At 38.6% G+C, this 19,328-nt stretch overlaps 1 protein-coding gene across 1 annotated transcript; it reads right to left on the minus strand.

The window, feature by feature from the left end:
* Positions 1 to 1,898: 1,898 nt before the first annotated feature.
* GMFB (glia maturation factor beta) lies at positions 1,899 to 16,292 on the minus strand. Its single transcript, XM_025442936.2, has 7 exons — positions 16,134 to 16,292; positions 11,212 to 11,308; positions 9,769 to 9,818; positions 9,091 to 9,140; positions 8,519 to 8,601; positions 7,441 to 7,514; positions 1,899 to 5,605 (listed from the first exon to the last, which is right to left on the minus strand). The coding sequence occupies exons 1-7, from the start codon at positions 16,134 to 16,136 to the stop codon at positions 5,534 to 5,536; spliced, it is 429 nt and encodes a 142-aa protein (XP_025298721.1). The 5' UTR covers positions 16,137 to 16,292; the 3' UTR covers positions 1,899 to 5,533.
* Between the last annotated feature and the right edge of the window lie 3,036 nt (positions 16,293 to 19,328).

Genomic DNA, 19,328 nt, shown 5'->3' on the forward strand with positions numbered 1-19,328 from the left:
CATGGCATTGGAGATAATTACTGACGATTGTTGATTTTCACAGGCAGCAAGCAGCAGCCTGGGGAGGGTGTCCCTGTTGGTAGGGGATGAGGCCCAGAGCATGTTTGCATGAAAGAAGTTGTATTCAACTAGGCTGGAGTGTAAATGTAGGGAATAGTGGCAGGTGAAACCAGTAGTAGTATCAGAATTAGCTTCTTTTGCATGCAAGTAAACAGACATGTCCACAATAACTTAATTTCTGGTAGGGACAGACTTGCAGAGGAATCCAGAAAGAGCTAACCAACCAAGTCTCAGAGGGAACTCTGCGGAGTGGCCCTGGGTCTAAAGAGGCCCTAGGAACCTCAAAGATGAGAATGTGACTCTTCAGTGTGGGGCTTCTCCTTCAACATGCTTCAGCTACTCTGCATGCCTGCTTCCTTCTATACTGCCCCACCTGGCATCTTCTCTCCCTCTTCTCCATCTAATGGCATGCTTCCAAGCTCAGTTCCCATTTCAAGAGAATGAGGTCATCTTTCCAGCATCAGGAATTGAACTGTAAAGTACCTCTTGGTATCTGACACTGGGAGATTGGCCCAGCTCATTGTTTGGTACCAGTCAAGTGGCATCTCAGAGGCTAGGCTCTAGAGTTCAACCAGGGGGTTGGAAATGAGAGATCCTGTGTATCTGAAGGATGGGGAGGGGCTGAGGACGAGGGGTACAGACATGTGAGGCAAATCATGGATACTTGAAGGCTTCAGCAAGGAGCAATGACTGGGGCATTTCTACCTAATGGAGGGCTGCAGCACATTTGGGCATGGCTGTCTACCACAGGAAAGGAGTGGGCCAAAACACTGAAAGCCTGAAATTCTAGGAAGAGAATCCGTGCTTAATCCTGTGATAGTAACAAGGTGTGTCCTGCTCGTTCATGCACACTCACACACACATACAGTCTGGAGACTACAGCATTGCTTTTGGATACAACCTAGGCATTCATTTTTCCTTTCCTATAACTAGAAAAGGGGGTTACCTTGGCAGGATGCTTTCATGTCATGTGGGAACAGACCTCAAGTAAAGAGATGGTGTAAAAATTCCCTGATGCTCAGCAGTAAGATCTTTATATCTACTTGGCTCCCCAACATAACCAAAAATATACTGTAAAGGATCCAATATCCACTCAGGGTGTGCCCTCATACAAATGAAAGTGGGCTCACCCTGGGACTTAAAGTGGTCAAAAAAGCTTTTTGCTGAAAAGTAAAAGGACAGGAAAAAAAATGAAGGTGAAAAAATTTAGGAGCTGGCTGTTTGAATAGGTAAATGGACAAATTTGAGAAATAAGACATGTTTCCAAGCTCTGGCCAATTCTCCTTGTGAGATTTTTGAAGACAGGAAGGCATAAACTAATCCTTTCACAAACAAACAAATCCTGACTTCTATCACATATTCAACCACAAGAGGTGTATGGTAGACTAAAGGCTAGGTAAGTAGTGGTGACTTGTACTCATTCAATAGATAGCTATGAAACACAAACCACGCAGAAAGGTAGGATGGATCTTCAATGGATGTTTAATAAATAGTGATATACTATATTCAATAAAAGATCCTTCAACTTGACTTCTTAGGAAGTATACAGCCCCTTTAACATATAGTTTTCCAAGAGCAAGGGTTCATCATGATATAATGCCTTCCCACCACTACAAACAAATCATTTTAGCCTCAGGACAAGTTTTAGAAATTTTTATAATCTTGTTATCTTATAATCCCATCTTTGCCAAGAGATTCCTGTTTATTTTGCCTCTCAGTTTTCCCAGAGAATGGAAAGTGAATATGTGTGGCTCACGCAAAAGCCACACAACTTGAGCCAAGCAGGTAATAGTAACTTCAAAAGGCAGAGGGGGTGAGAAAAAAATGAAAGCCAAAAGTCCTTTCATGTTAACATTTTATTTAAACCAGTACAAGCACCATGCTTAACAGAAGACTGTCCAAAATAAACATGCAATATGAACTAGCAGAGACTGAAATCACAGCTTAAAAAGTTGTGCCAGTTGTTGAGTTTGTTAAATGATGACAGGGAACTGTTAAAATTCACAAGACCAACCCATTAATGTTTCAAGCCTCCTCGATGAGATTATATTGGACCATCTAGATCAGTGGGAACTGCCCTGGCAAGTTAGTGATCTCAAACAATATTCAAGTAATATATGTGTATGAACTATATTCCAAAAAGCAATAAAACACAGTTTCTATCACAACCTTAACATAGTTGTTTTGAATATTACATGAACATGGTCACTGATTTGAAATGTCAAATGGCATAACAAGAAACAGATTTCTCAAGAATATTCAACTTGGGACCATTGGTGTTAAGTGGCCTAAGAAGATTTACATTCTTCCAGAAATACAAAATAAGATTTGTCCAGAAATGTTTGAGACACTTCTTCACATAAGTTGTAAAGGCTCAAATTCTGTAGATTCCAGTATTATCAGTCTAGTGAACAAATAGAGAAAGCAACTGTACTAAGAATACTTGAATTGATAGAATACAAGTTACTCTCTACTTCCACCAAATATCAGCATTTAAACTCTTATGAAAATATCTATTCATCACTAGTCCACATTATGGATTAATGACATTGCTCAGGTTTCAAAGTAGTCCAAACATTTTTTTAAGTATACCTTCCTTACTATCTACATATAGGTGGGAATAAAGACAGCCAAATTTAATTTGGCAATAAACTCCTCTAACTGGAAATTTTTAAAGTGTCAAACCAGATACAGTTTATGGCTACATTTGACTCCTGAAAATAGGAGATAAAAGGGGAGAGAAAAGTGCTGACAGACATTCTGCTACAAAGATTATTTAGTAATGGTAATAAAAAATTTAGCAACACCCTCTTAAACAAGAGTATGTTTAACTGCACTAGGCATTTGGTAAACTTTTTAGAAATAGACAAATTTGAACATTTATTTTAGAAGTCAATTAAACAAAAACAATCTAACAATCTTTTTCCTAACATGATTGCTTCAATACCAAAACAAAGTGAAGACTATTCAAAACTCCGAAATTTTGGAATTTCAGCATAGTAACCTGAGAACAGATTTCTTCATTTGTCATTTATGTTGCCACAAAAACCATACTAAAAATATGCTAGGATTACTAGTTGGCTCTATTGTGACAACATCAGATGCTATGCAGAACTTATGCAAGGCCAAGAATTTTAAAACTAATGCTGACTTAGAAGACCATGAAGGAGGTTCCCAGGAAAAAAGCTGATGCCAAAAGGGAAAGATTAAGATATGAATGGGAATGGCTGCACCGGAAAGCTATGGAATGTAACAACTGGAATTATCCAATCTGGAGTTACTATTTGAGAGAAGGCAGAAAAAGAGAGCAAACTGAAAATATTCTTGAAAAGAACAATGCAAAATTTGATTACATGGAAGGGAAATTTATATAAAAAGTCTGAGAACAACTCTAGAGCATAGGATTTGTAAGTCTCCCTACAGGACAGAGGGAGTAAAAACATGTTCTACTGATTTCCCCAATCAATCTACTGTCTTGCAAAATACATGTTATTGATAAGAAGTCAAACAAATTCAAAAAAACACGATTTATCACAGTTCTCTGTCCCTGTTAGAGAACAGGGGAACTAAGTTCTGTTTATGTAAGTCAGTCTCATCTGACATTATGAAGGATTTTCAAATTTGAAAACAAAATAACTAAAACATGCAAGACAAAGTAAGGAACCTCATTAAAAAATACATTCTTGCAGCACTAGTTTCTCTTATTGCTGCAAACCAGGTGAAACGAAATCTCATTTCCTTCATTTAAGAACATTAAAAACCCTCTCCATTCATTTGGGTTTTATTTGCATTTCCGCAGAATTATAAGTATTATTCTCCAATATCAAAATAGTTGTTTAAAGAACTCGTAAACTTCCTGGGTGAAGTTCTCTCTCTCTCTCTCTCTCTCTCTGGAAATTGGAATAAAGAATCCTTCCCATTCACTATCCAAAACAAATGCCCACTCTAGCACTTCCTCATCTCCAACTAACTTCCTATTGCTTCCTATTTTTGAGATTAGTGAAGCCAAACAGTGTTGGCAACAGAAGATTCAATATTGTGAAAATTCCAACTATCTTTACCTCTTCATTAAATTTGGCACAGAAACCTCAAAAAAATGCAAAGAATATAGAAATGAAAAATACACCAACATAAAATAATGCCTTTCCAGTTTTGAAATGATTGAGATATTCTTAATATAAGAATTTGTTCACCAAATTCAGTTAGTCTTTAGTCTCAAGACCTTTTATCAAATCAATGTTAAACAGTTAATTATATGTTCTTAAAGTACACTATATATTAGAATCCTTGCTTTATGCCAAGAATGCCAATAAAACAGATATCCAGTTTAGAATATCTTCTGACATTTAGGACATAAGATGCAATTTCTACTGATGTGTTAATGTTATTAACTCTAGCCAAGGTTTTAAGATAAGTAATTTTTCCTATGGCACAAAAGTCATCATAAATGTACCCCAAATTATAACTCTCAACTGCCATATATTCACCAATGCAAGCAGATAGTTGGAATTTTAAAAATATGAGGTTGATTTTATTACAAATTTCAGATACACACGTTAGAAAATTGTTTTACTTGGACCCTTTACAAAAGTATTAATTTCACCAAATCCGGAATACTGGCAGTGTAAAAGTTTTAAACTAACTTTAAAGCTAACAAATCAAAGGCACAGTATTAACACATTTAAAATAACTTGTGTTCACAGGACATTAAGAGGTGCTTTATAAATAAAGTGTTATTAACCTAGATCCAAAACTATCTAGCTATGACACAACCAGGAATGAAGCCCTTGATTAGTTCCAACCTATCAATTTCCAAGACTAACATGCTATTTTCTATAAGAAGAAAACAGAATAGTCATAACTACTATAAAATCTAACTCTCAGACCTTAAGAATGAATGATTGATGAACAAAGTTTCTGGACTTGATTAAAAAGATATAGGAAACCAAAGAAGGCATGGAATTGATGACAAGTGTATCTGTAATGCAGCATACACTACAGTAAATTATTTTTCATGGCTCTAAATTGGGTCATTCAAGTCTTTTACCCCAACTTAATTTTAAAGATTTGACAAGTGATAATATGCTATTTTCATATATAAACTGCTAATATCCAGTATTTGTCAAAAGGAGGCAACTGTTGTCTATCACAATCTAATACCCACTTTCCAATGGTGTCTGTAAATAGTAACAAATTCTGAACCATAAGTTATAGAAATTAGTCACAAGAGTGCAAAAAATCCCTGGAGAGAAGTAGTCCACCTAACAATTACAAATATAAGGAAACACTTTACAAAGTTTCATTACTATGAAGATGATTTCCCCTTTGTTCAAACTTTGAACAAATGAAGGATTTTTCTTTACTGCAGGAAACAAACTGTAAGTAACAGTGCATTTTTAGGCATAAGTATTTATGTCTGGTTCCAGTATGGTCAGGTTAATACATAAATACTTTAGAAACACAGAAGTTCACATTAGTGGAAAAATCCAAGTTTCTCACGTAACCATTCTTCGGTTAGGTCTTCGGTATTTCTTATTTCGAATACCTTAAGAAAAGAACCTTAGGTCATACTTTGGCACTCAAAAAATAAATAAATACACACACTATATATGTGAGTATTAAAAAATTCTCCTTCTTTCATTCATGTCGGTCATGACTTCTCTTTGTAAATTAGATATACCTTTACTTTTTGAAATGCTAAGTAATGTATTACCAAAGTTTAGCAATCAAGACGGCATAAAACCAAAACTCTTATCTTAAAAGTACAAATCTATGAATATTCTAAAAGAACAGTCCTGTACATCTTACCCACTAGGAGAGATACCACGAGTACACACAACTAAAATCAATCTAGCTAGTTAGTAAGTGGAAGAATATATGCTGGTCTTCCATAGTTGGAGGAAACACAAGCTGTAGATAGTTTTAAAAGGATGGACTACAGGTCCACAGCACAAAACTCTGCAAGAATCTGTATACACACACAGGCCCAGGAAGTATAATGGCTGTAAAGAAGCGATGTAATAGAGCAGAAAAGATGGGATCGAAGCCAATGTGGGTTTGAATCCTAGGTCTGTCATTTACTATCATGGACAACTCTTGGACAACAGTTTCATCGTCTAAATCTCAGTTCTTCCATCTACAGAATAGGAATATCACCATCAAACTCACATGATTGCGTTGAACACTCAATGTAATTATTTGTAAAAGTAACTTATAAATTCTAATGCCTTAGTTCCAGCACTTGATGGTGTGCGTGGGATTAGAACAGAAATGAGGTTGTTAATAGGGCTCCCTCCTAACAAACTAACCCCCTTAGAGCAACTCCAGGGTGTTCCTATGGTACAAATGAGAAAAAGTAGTGTTGATAAGTTGGTGGTGTCAATGACAATCACATAAGATAAAGGGAAAAGGCCAAGGGCACTTAAACGACATCTCCTGGGTTGATAATTAAACACTTAGGGGGAAAACACTGACACTGCCCTTAAAATAAAACCTAAAAGGAAATTTTATTTAATATTGTTTCAGTGATATACTATTCCATTTCAAAACCTTAAAAGTATATACTGTGTCAACTCAAACTAATGCATGGAAGTTATATAAAGTATGAGAACAAGTACCCCTCTTACTGTTAAACTTCAACAATGCCATAAAACAATGGGGGAATGTTAAATCTTAAGCAAGGGGTCTCATATAAAACAGAATGGTCTAGCATAGTAAAGCTCATAAGTATTCTTACCAATTAATTTTAGACTTTGGTACTATATACAGTTAACTGCGTTAACAGGGAATTTCTGCACAGAATTTGGTTCATTTAGCCTATGGTAAAGGGCTCTCAGAAGCTTCAATGCTTACTTTTATCTACTAGAGATGACATTATGGAAGATGAAAAAACTCTCAATAGACTGAATTAGTGGCAGTAGCTTTTCTAAAGCTGCCTATATTTTAAATGTGATTTCTTCTAATCAACTTATAATTTCTATTCACAAAACACATTTTGATTAAAGACTTCTATCATTCTGGGTAGCCTGGGTGGCTCAGTGGTTTAGCGCCTTCAGTCCAGGGTGTGATCCTGGAGACCCAGGATTGAGTCCGACGTCAGGCTTCCTGCATGGAGCCTGTTTCTCCCTCTGCCTGTGTCTCTGCCTCTCTTTCTCTCTCCCCCTCTCTCTCATGAATAAATAAATAAAATCTTAAAAAAAAAAAAAGAAAAAGACTTCTATCATTCTATTTTCAAACAGTAAAACTTTCTATATTTACTGTTCTGTTCTAAATAACTTTCACCTGCATAAAAAATACTTAACTCTTCAGATTACTTTAGCTATTGCTCTAATAGTGAGAGAAAAATATTGTCTCTACAACCAAGTAAAATATAAATACCACCTTGGTTAGTTCAGCTGTTTGGACTAGCTTATTCTTACTCCCAGCATACATCATCTGTTGTTCAGGCTTACACCCTGGAAAAGAGATTAGTATAGAAATGAGACTTAGCTTTTGAAAAAGTGATGGGCTTTCATTTTTTACTTCTAAAATGGCATATTTAGGATTTTCTTTGCTATCAGGCTTACAAAAAACTTCAGTCTAAATGTGTATGGTGTATTTCAAGAGTCTTAAACTGCATACTGCCTGCATGGAGCCATTGCTAAATGACAAGTCCATAGGTTGATAAAAATAAATGTGGCTAGGTCTCTGCAGATCTTTTAGAACCTTGTAAATACTTAAGAAGCTTTCAGAATAACCTAATTTTGACATTAAATATCAAGATCAATTTTATGGATGCCAAACATATACAGGTTTAGGGATGGTGATGGATCATTGTGGGGAGACCTGTCCTGAAAAAGTTACATTGTGGGGAGACCTGTCTTTAACTTACATATTAAGTTAAAAAGGTACTGCAGTATATTTTAAGTGCTAAATAAACGATACAGGTAGTAAAGTTTAGAGAAAAGTTCAGAAAGTTTATTGTGGGCTTTAAATGGTGGTTACTGGGAGTTCTGGTGATAATGGATATATCTTAAGTAACAATAAGCCACTTTAATATCCAATGTAAGCTACTCTGGGACTTTTCTCAAGGTTCTAGGCATATCATCAGTAAGTACTATTTTAAAGATAAACACAAATATATATCATGATTATACATTAAGTTCATGTACTTATACACAAAACTTAAAAAGAAAATATATGTTGGTATTTTAAAATGTCACATTTCAAATTCCTTAAAATGTATGTATGATTTGACTAAACAATTACACTTCTAGAAATTTATCCTAAGAAAACAAGCAAGTTCTCAAGAATGGATATGTTATAGTAACTTTGTTCTAGGGCTGAATTCATGTGCATACATACCTTTTAGGCTATTCAACACTTCACATCTTTAAAACAAGCATAACATTTGTCTCCTATAAAAATGGTTTAATTAGATCAGATCCAAATAATGCACTATTTAAAGAAATTCACTCACCAACAGGACTGGAGAAAATAAAGCACAGAGGATATGAAACTCTTCCATCATCATGTTGGTATTTATAACTATACACAATGAAGGTTTTTCTCAAGTTAAAGAAACTAAAATTACTGTTCTATTTGATACAAGTACTTACCAACAAAGTTCTGAAAGAAAACACATATTTAGGGTGCTAATGAATGGTAAATTTCTGTCCTATCCATTTGAGCCATATCTTTATCTTATCATTATCTTTCCACAAAAGCATACATGAGCCCCGAAATTACAGAAACATATAATCTCTCAAAAATAAATTATAAAAGTATGGATTTAGGGTGGATTTTTTTCTATTTACTGTAAACACATAATAACAGAAGGAATTTTTTAAAAAGGAAATAATTCATCCCACTAAAATGTCAACTTCCCATTTTTCTTAGTCCAGTATGTGAGTACCTACTTTAATTGTGATCATGTTGTAGAAGAAGATTTTGTAAAATATAGGGCTTTTAAAAATTGAACAAACCAACTTCATAATAAAATTCTGACCACTAAAGAAAACAAATCTATTAAAAGCACTAAGAAAAGGATATCGAGGTTGTCGTTCAGGCAGTTCATCTTTAAGTTCATCTGGTGAAATGCCCTGGCACCATAAAGAAAAACAACTTTTAAACATTTTTCTAACCCATAAATACTTAAGAGATATGCCAAACAACCATTCTACTAATAGATATAAATTCATAACCATATACCACAATGCAAAATCTTATGTTACTAAATTGTATATAAACTGAGATTACTAAACCCTCAATCCACTGAAAGCCCACTCAGTTTAGTTCTGTTTATTAACATGCTCATGTTCCAGTTGTCAGGAAATAATAAGATTAATAAGCTACCTTTCAAAGGAAACATCAATGTCTGATTTAACGGGGAAAAAGTTAATTTCTTTTTAGTCTAAATTAGTTACTTAATTTGACAAACTAAATGCTTAGGTTTATAAGCATTTTAGTTTTTAATTACTGGTCAAGCAATTTAGAAGTTATACTGGACATGTAGCTCTAACTTCTACCACTTACTACCCTGAATTTCAGTAATGTTTTAAAGGTGATTCAATTAACAAGACAATGTGCTACAAAATAATTAGCACATGGTTTTCATGCATAATGAGCATGTATTTAGACTCATTATAAAAGTACATGTAACTAACATAGCATCTTTTAGGCAATAGTAAGTGCTTAACTATAAAAATGTACTTAGCAGGTCAAACAAACCTCAAGCTCTTCATCCAGTACCACCAGGCGTTTATCCTTATCAATCTTCACTAAAATAAAAATATAGTATAAGTAAACTGTGATTCTAATGTGACCTTGATCTACCCAACCCACGGATTCTCAGCCCTTTCTCTGGCATCTAAAATTAAAACATTAAGAAACACAAACATAAAACTCATTTGCAGTTTAGTTTATGGTCTATTAGCTAGCTGTGCTTTTCAAGCAGTCAGCATTTAAAGGCTTTTACCCATAATTCGCATCACCTAATTTGCTTATTTAGAGTTTTATGTCAGCTCCTTATATTTCCTGTGTATCTGAAGAATTCTGTAACTCAAATGCAACTTCCTACATAAAGATGCACCCGAAAGGGTGACTGCAAACATGATTGGTCTATATAACGTGGTTAGAACTGCCGGAAAAAGCAGACCAGAAATTAAGACAGAACCACCACAAATTCCCTGCTTCTCCGGAGTCAAGATTTCATAGTGCAGTATGATTATTATGAGATACAAGATTATCAAATAGCAGTTATATCTATATTCAAATATATGTAACAATCCAAAGCCAAATGAAGTATATTTAGACAACCTATGCCTTTATTCTTTTCTATTACTGTGAAAAGCCGGCCATTTTTGGTTTTGCACTGATTTCATAGTAAATTCTTATAGAAAGATCTCAAATATCTTTACCTTTTGCAGCAAAATGGCACTGACATGAATTTTCACTTTTAAGAACTGTATGTCTCTGTTGTAGGATTTATTTGTAATAGAGCCAAAACTCATGACAAGTTGTCACTACCTCAATTCACATCTGCCAGATCCCTCTCTCTTAAGCATAGTCTATAGAGTTCTGCACTGTTACCCCCTTGACTTTCCCCTTCAGCTTTCTAAATCACTACTCCCATACCAAATATAACTTAAGAACATAAAAGAAATCTGCATAACATCAGATACAGTTCACAGTGGGAGAGGCAATATGCAAATAATTCTTTCCATTGTCAGAAGTCAGTGACACTTAAAAGTATGCTCTATAAAACTGGGGCTCAAGTCTAGAATTGAAATAAGGCCTCAAATCACTTTGAAGACAAAGCTGAACACTTAACCATTTCAGGTGCAGGTAAAGGTTTCTGGTTGAGATTGAATGACTGGGCAATTTTTAGTCTCCTGAGAAGTTAAAGGATGGAGTCGGATGGGTCACTACAATGACCAAGTGACTAAGATCATTTTCTCCAGAGCTGTGTAGGCAGCTGAGGAAGAAGGTAAGCACTCCACCTCTGTTCTGTGTTAACAGCTGTTACTTATTTTTTAAAGTGATCTAAAAGAAAGGGAGAGGATTAAAACAGAAGGAGGCAAATTATTTCCTAAAAGCTCAATTTATTCAATGTAGCTTGTAAGATAAAAATCAACTAAGACCATGTAACTGAGGCGATCACGTTTAGCTTACTTATAATGGCAGCATTGTTTGTTTCTTTGCGAAAACGAAACTTTCTCAGCTTTTCCACTAAATCTTCAGCAACATCACAAACCACCAAAGACTCACTCTAGAAAAGAAAAAAAAAAAGATGCATAAAATGCCATGACTTCAATACAATTAACCAAGGTCATGTTAAAGTTATAAAAGCTAATACCTTTCTTTAAAAACATACACTGACATCTACATATGTCACAACTATGTGAGTTAACATGAAACACACAATTTTTTTTTTTTTAAGATTTTATTTATTCATGAGAGACACACACAGAAAAAGGCAGAGACACAGGCAGAGGGAGACGCAGGTTCCATGCAGGGAGCCCGACGTGGGACTCAACCCCGGGTCTCCAGGATCATGCCCTGGGCTTAAGGTGCTAAACCGCTGAACCACTCGAGCTGCCCTTAAACACACAAATAATTAAAGAGCTCTTAAATCTACCAACCTTTGTATCTACATTAATTAAACACACTTGTTCATCTTATATGTATGTTATACTTTAACTTTTTCTTTGGCTATCTAGTTCTCAAAGAACTAGATGCAATAATGTGCAACTTCATCAGAACCAGAGAGGAAGAGAAGAATATAGGAAATACAAGGATCACTGTCTGCTGTTAGAAAGTATATTTTTTGGGACACCTGGGTGGCTCAGTGGTTGAGTGTCTGTTTGGCCCAGGACATGATCCTGGTATCCCAGGATCTGAGTCCCACTTTGGGCTCCCTGCATGGAGCCTGCTTCTCCTCCCTCTGCCTATGTCTCTCTCTCTCTCTCTCTCTCTCTCTCTCTCTCTCTCTGTGTCTCTCATGAATAAATAAATAAAATCTTAAAAAAAAAAAAAAAAAAGAATTATGAAAGGGAGATGCCTGGCTGGCTCAGTCTGTAGAGAGTGCAACTCTTGACCTCGGGGTCATGAGTTCAAGTCCCACACTGGGTGTAGAGATTACTTAAAAAAAGGAACTATGAAAGCAAAACCAGATGAAACAAATATAAAAACTAAAAGAACCCTTTAAAAATTATGAAAAAATGTTAGAGATTCTTCTCCAGAAATGCAGTAAGGAAATTACTAAAAGCACTCTTTTAGTAATGCAGATGTATTACTGATTCCAAGGAAGAGCATGGAAAGCGTCTTTCCTCCTTTCATTAATGTGTAAAACTTCAAACACATACAAAAGGAGAGAGTAGTATGGTGGAACCCTATGCACCTATAATTCAGCTTCAAACATTATCAACACACAGCCAATCTTACTTCATCAATACTCTCAATACTGCCCGATGGTCTGCCACACAGCAAAAGGCCTGAAGTCATTTCAACTGTAAAAATTTTTGTATGTATCACAAAAATGACAGCATGTGCCATTACAATATAAGGACAACAAGATTATCACACCTAAAAAAAAACAAACAATAATTCTAGCCTCAAATAATCAAACAGAATTCAAATTCCCCTTACTGTTTGTTTTGTTTTCCTCCAACAGCTGGTTTGAGTCAGGTACCAAATAAGGTCCACATTCTTTGATCTTTTCATGCATAAGTCATCCCCCCCCACCTTAAGAGAGTTAGAACAGTTCTGAGACCAATGCTAAATAACCCAAGATTAAGGCCTCCAATTTTAAGTTAAAATACAAATTTAATAAAAGCCTGCTTTTTTTTTTAAGATTTTATTTATTTATTCATGATAGACACAGAGAGAGAGAGAGAGGCAGAGAGAGAAGCAGGCTCCATGCAGAGAGCTCGACGAGGGACTGGAGCCCAACACGGTACTCGATCCCGGGACTCCAGGATCACGCCCTGGGTCGAAGGCAAAAGCCTGCTTTCTTGACCCCATGTTGGGTAAATGAGAGCATAAGTTAAAGCAGGAAATAGCTATCAATTTTAAATTGTCCTTTAAATTCAGAACACTGGTAATTGTAAGGTATGATACCATAGGATATGCTATTTACAATTAGAAAGGACATCCCACCAACAAGTATTAGCCAATGAATAAGGCTCCTGTGTGACTCAATATGCACATCCTATTAGTTTTCCTTAGAGAAAGAGATGCTAAGTCATATGGAGCTTCCTGAAAGTAGTATTCAACCCTAGTCTATCTTTTCTATCTTTTAAGAAAGATACAGAAATTAAAAAACTAAAATTTCCATTCTCTCTTCAACCAAAAGTACAACTATGAGTGAAACTAATAAATATTTTAGATTCCTCTTTAGGCAAAGACCAATTAATCACAAAAGTATTATCTTCCAGCTTTGATACTCAGAACTGCTTGTGCAATCCTGACATTCTAAGGACCAGGAACCCAGTGAAAAACATGCTGTGATTTAATTTATATAGCTCTTTTGGGGGGTATCTTCACCCCTCTCAATACATAATAAGGCCAAAAATTCCTTCCTACAAAAAAAGGACCCAGGCTCAGTCAGTTCTAATTGCTTACAGTTAGTAGAAGCATTTAAGAATGAGTATAACACCCTGCAAACAACTCTATATGGCAAATATTAACACACAGTTAAGAGGAGTGTTGAGCTCAAGTGTTCACTTATCGGTTTAACCAGATAAGGAACATTTAGTGAGTGTAAGCACTGAGCTAAGTGCTAGGGATACAATCCTATAAAATAAATAAATAATATGGGTCTGTCCTCAGGGAGCTTCTGATACAGTGTAGTAGAGAACATACCTATAGAGAACAGACCTACATCAAAAGGATCAGGAAAACATACACTTGTTTGCACCTGTGATAAGAACTAGGCAGGAGAGACATGGACTGCTACACGAACTTGAGACTAGGGAAGAATAGCATGGGCATAAAAGGTCTGCCTTAAAAGGTAACTGAACAAAAAAAAAAAACAAAAAAAACGGTATCTGAAGGACAAAAACTGGCTAGGCAAAGACCTTTGATTAAAGCAATCATGGCATATCTAAGATAATGAAAGGCCAGCGTGACTCAAGCATAGAGAATGAGCAGGTATACATGGTATAAGAGCAGGTATACATGGTATAAGAGGAGGTTGGGTTGGGGCTGGACCACATAGGGCCCAGTGGGTCATATTTTGGTCTTTATCCTATGAGCAAAGGGAAGCCAGTGAAATGTTTTAAGCAAAGTGGTGATGTTTGAAACATGATCAGATTTGCATGCAGGAAACAGGCAGAGTGCCAAAATGAATAGAGCAAGACTAGTTACTTGGCAAACCTAGTCCCAAGTGAGAGACGAAAAGTAGCTTGGGTTGATGAAGATCGAGAGAAATAGGGAAATACTGCTAATGAACAGTTAATATCTATTAAACACAATGAGAGAAACACAGTGCTGTCTTTTACATGCATCATACTCAAAACAAGCCTTTAAGATGGTTTTATTATCCCCACTTTGCAAGAAACTAAGGCTTAGAGAGTTATTTCTCCCCCAAAGTTACACAGCCAGTGAAGCCTGATCTTTTAGCCTGATCTCTAGCCACTCTTTTAACCTCTATAAAGGCACTAGTGACAGACTGGACATTGGTGGGGTGAGTTAGGAAAAAAGGGCCACCAAGATGACTGAAGCATCTCACTTGTGTCACAGACTAAATGGCACCTTTCATTGAGTTAAAAACAATGAGGAACAGCAGTTTTGCAGAGAAAGAGCATGAGTTCTATTTTGGACAAAGTAAGGTCCCGAGGGCGGGTTGGGGGAGGTTTCCTACAGGATAACTGAATAGTGGGATATATAGATCTGAACTGGATCTCAGAAGCAAGTGTAATACAAATTCACAAGTCATCTGCTTATATAGGTAGGAGACAAATGAAGCTGTAAGTGTAAGAAAGGATGGACAAAGAATACAGGGTGGAAAACAAAGCATTAGACTGGAGCTTAGAACTCCTACACGTGATATTCAGGTAAGCAGAACAGTCTGCATGGGACACAAATGGACACCAACAGGAAAAGTAGGAGGAATAAAACAGAAGCCAGGGGAAAGGCGGGGGGGTGGGGGGTGGGGATGCTTCAAAAAGGAGAGAGTAGTCAATTGCCTGGAATGTAGATGAAAAGTCAGGAAAGATGAGAATGAAGACAGTCCCTTGGGTTTGGTGACCATGACACGACCTATACGAAGGAGGTGGGCTGAGAAATGAGTGGGAGGTCAGAGACAGAGGACAGTGGGGGGATTGTGTTTTGTTTCTAATGAAAGTAGTGAGCACATTTAAACACCTGATAGGAAAAATCCAGAAAATCCTTGTTAGGCAATTTACTTGATTCTCCACGTTATTTTTGAGCGAGGGGTTCAACCTATCCGAGAATGGAAAGCCAAAGCCCCGAGGAGAAGCAAACTAAAGCTTCGGACGGTCACTTTAAGGCTAAGCACCAAAGCCTTGGGTCAAAAGGTTTCCAACTGCCCCCTACCTGAAGAAAGCAAGGATATGGAAAAATCCTTTAGGGACAGGCCTGGGAAGGAGGAGACTCAAGCTAAGGCCAGGCGGAGAGAATGGAATCCGAAATTTTCAAGCCCTTCCTGCAAAGGCCGCCAGGCGGAAAATGCTCAGCGCCTATATGCCCCTCAGGCCTGGCCCGCGTCCCGGCAGAGACCCGAGTGGGGGTGGGGGGAGCCTTCGCTAGGCCAGACCCCCGGCCCTGCAGTTCAGGCGCTGCAAGCCTCCGTCCTCCAAGACCCGGCGAGGAGCCCTACTGGCCGCACCCCAGTCCCAGGATCGGCGGGGCGCGTCGACCCAGGCCTGGCTGGAGGATGCTGCCCTTAGGCGGGGTGGCAGCGGCGGCGGGGGGAGGCCAGGTCGCTGCTGTGGGCACGCGCCAGCGGCGGGCGGAAGCGGCCGCCGACCCACCCCGGGCGCTGCCCGCCGAGTCCGGCTCCGGCAAACAGCAGAGCCTGGCTGGCTGGCTGGCCCGGCCCTCCGGCCCCCGCCCTCCCGGCGGCAACTCACCATTTTCCTTCCGGCCGTCAGCAGCTCCTCGCCTTCCCTCGGGCCCCTTTAAGAATGGCACGGCGACCGCCTCCCTTCCTGCCCCGGCGCCTGGCAGAGTCGCCCCCACCCAGCAACGCGACTGGGGCGGGCCGGCACGTGACGGCGGACGGCGGGAGGCGCGGCTCAAACTTCGCCGCAACGCGAGCGCCCTCGTGCTCCGGCTCGCGCTGCTCCTAGGAGAGGAGGTTCTGTCCGTCGGAGAGTGGGGCGGCCGCGCCGAGATGCACTCGTAACATCCAAGCCCGTTCTCGCTTCCTTTTACCTTTACTCAAACTGAGAGCCGTTTCATGGTGGCACGATTAAGTCAATCATGTCAATGGCAAATAATGCACTGTTGGCCGCAGCCTACCTTCCAAACTTAACTGTCCGCTTTATTTTTTGAGCATGGAGTTCAGTCCGTTCAAGAACAGAAGCCGAAGTCCTCAAGTCCCTCAAAGGTCCCTCAAACCTAGGCACGCCTGTCTTTCCTCCCGTCCTCTCCAGAACCTCCCCACCACCTTCCAGGACTTGGGGATCCATTCCTGTTCTCAGTGGTGTTCATTTATTGAAGTATGATTGAATGAGGATGTCTATACGGGTGTTAATGAAACACTACCTGATGACACTTAAAGAAGTTTCTGTAGGAGGTGCGCACTTACTGGAGCAAGCTAATTTTTGAATGGAGTGAAGTTTGGAAGAGGAAAACTCTGAACTCCAGAATTCATACGGTTACCTCCAATAAAGAAGCTTCCTGGGGCAGGATAGTCGGTGTTTACGGGATGAGCTAGCATCATCCCTGGGGCCTGGGGCCTAACAGGTGCTCAATTAATACTTGCTGAATAAGTGAAAGAAAAAGAAAATTCCAGAACATGCTCCCGCTGTCATCCTTCTTCATTTGTATTGAACTGAATCATTAGAATTTTTATTTTTTAGGTTTTTATTTATTTGAGAGAGAGAGCTCGAGTGGGTGAAGGTAGAAGAGGGAGAGACAGAGGAAGAGGAAAAGGGATGAACAGACTGCCCTCTAAGCCCAGGCACTGGATCTCAGGACGCTGAGATCAGACCTAAGCTGAAATCAAGAGTCAGTTGCTCAATGACTGAGCCACCCAGGTGCCCCTGAATTATTAGAATTTTTTTGAGTTTGTATTTAATGTTTAAATTTAATGAACTGTTAACATGTCAATAAATAACAATAAAGCAGGGTTCAACATATATAAACTAATTTGATACAATATCTACATTTTCTCATAAATTAGGAAAATGGAAGTATTAGCTATAAGAAATTCCACAGCTTAACTACTTTCTCATAGTGATCTGCTCCCAAAATACTTTTTACTATGAGAAGGGGACTGCTAAGTACGACACACAGTACCATGTAACAAATGATGGAAGAGAAAATGATGTTACTGGTCCATGAGCTTACATTTGACTTTAACATAGATTCTCCCCCCAACCCCCACCTTTTCCCAATCTCCTCTCTCCATCTATGGGAGGAATCAGAGAAAAAAGTGAAAAAATTAGTATTAAGCTACATGACATTACACCTGATAAATAACAAATCCATTGTTTTCTTTCCCTTACATTCTGTTTTTTTAATGTTTCCGAAGTGTTATTGGCTATGAAATGGGCTGATCTTATATTTCACGGAAAAGATGTTGGACTGGGTGTACTGACAAGAACACCCATGAGAATGTGACTTATTTTATTTTATGGGAGGTATAAAATGAATATAGACTATAGAAACTTGAAACTCAGTCTACAGAACATGTTTTAATCAGAAAATATATTACAGCTATTTTATTTTTTAAAGATTTTATTTATTCATGAGAGAGAGAGAGAGGCAGAGACATAGGCAGAGGGAGCAGCAGGTTCCTCATAGGGAGCCCATTGTGGGCCTCTACCCAGGACCCCGGGATGACAACCTGAGCCAAAGGCAGATCTCAACCACTGAGCCACCCAGGTGCCACCCAAGTGCTATTTTAAATGAGGTTTGGAAATGCCATCTGGCTTAGGTTATTCACGGGGGGGTTGGGTTCCAGAACATTTTCCAAAACTTTTCTGCCTGGCTAACCTGTATAAAAAAGTCAAGAACAGGAGCAGCCCTGGAGGCGCAGCGGTTTAGCGCCGCCTGAAGCCCAGGGTGTGATCCTGGAGATCGGGGATCGGGTCCCACGTAGGGCTTCCTGCATGGAGCCTGCTTCTCCCTCTGCCTGTGTCTCTGCCTCTCTCTCGCTCTCTCTGAATAAATAAATAAATAAATCTTTAAAAAAAAAAAAGGTCAAGAACCTATCAATACTAGGATATGCTGAAATTACTGAAATGTGTTTCCTCCCCCAGAAGCATTTGACATGAAGACAAGATCAGGCTCGATAGTAAAGGAGTATTCTTTTTTTTTTTTTTTTTTTAAGATTTTATTTATTCATTCCAGAGAGAGAGAGAGAGAGGCAGAGACATAGGCAGAGGGAGAAGCAGGCTCCATGCAGGGAGCCTGATGTGGGACTCAATCCCGGGACTCCAGAGTCACACCCTGGGCCAAAGGCAGGTGCCAAACCACTGAGCCACCCGGGCTGCCCCACAAAGGAGTATTCTAAGTAAAAACTGATGGAAGATCAGAACTAGAATAATCTTTTCTGGCCTGAAATTTTTCTTTTTTTTTTTCTTTTTTTTTTAATTTTTTTTTAAATTTTTATTTATTTATGATAGTCACAGAGAGAGAGAGAGAGGCAGAGACATAGGCAGAGAGAGAAGCAGGCTCCATGCACCGGGAGCCCGACGTGGGATTCGATCCCGGGTCTCCAGGATCGCGCCCTGGGCCAAAGGCAGGCGCTAAACCGCTGCGCCACCCAGGGATCCCTAGCCTGAAATTTTTCTAAGTCCTTTATTCTCTGTAACAGCACCCTTGCTAAAGTATGTTTGTATTATTTATATATTCCCACCCATTTACTCCATCAATAAAGAGTTACTGAGGACCCATTATATAATCGGCTCTGTCCTGGGCACCTTGATCCAAAACTGATTCAACATCCATACCGTCCTGGAAAAGGAGGAGGTAACAGACAATAAGAATAATAAATTAGTAAACAATATTGTATGGTAGAAGGTGATTAGTGCATATGGCGGGGGAGGAGGTGGAATAGGAAAAAAGAGATTGGGAGTGCACACAATTAGGGATTT

Source organism: Canis lupus, chromosome 8, assembly GCF_003254725.2.
Source record: "Canis lupus dingo isolate Sandy chromosome 8, ASM325472v2, whole genome shotgun sequence".
NCBI classification, from domain to species: Eukaryota; Metazoa; Chordata; class Mammalia; order Carnivora; family Canidae; genus Canis; species Canis lupus.

What these genes read in the sequence shown, in the direction of transcription:
- GMFB (XM_025442936.2), bottom strand. An exon ending in TATTTTCTCCAGTCCTGTTG is followed by an intron (nt 7,515 to 8,518) that starts GTGAGTGAATTT and finishes TCTCTTTTCCAG; the next exon opens with GGTGTAAGCCTGAACAACAG. An exon ending in AAACAGCTGAACTAACCAAG is followed by an intron (nt 5,606 to 7,440) that starts GTGGTATTTATA and finishes TCTTTTCTTAAG; the next exon opens with GTATTCGAAATAAGAAATAC.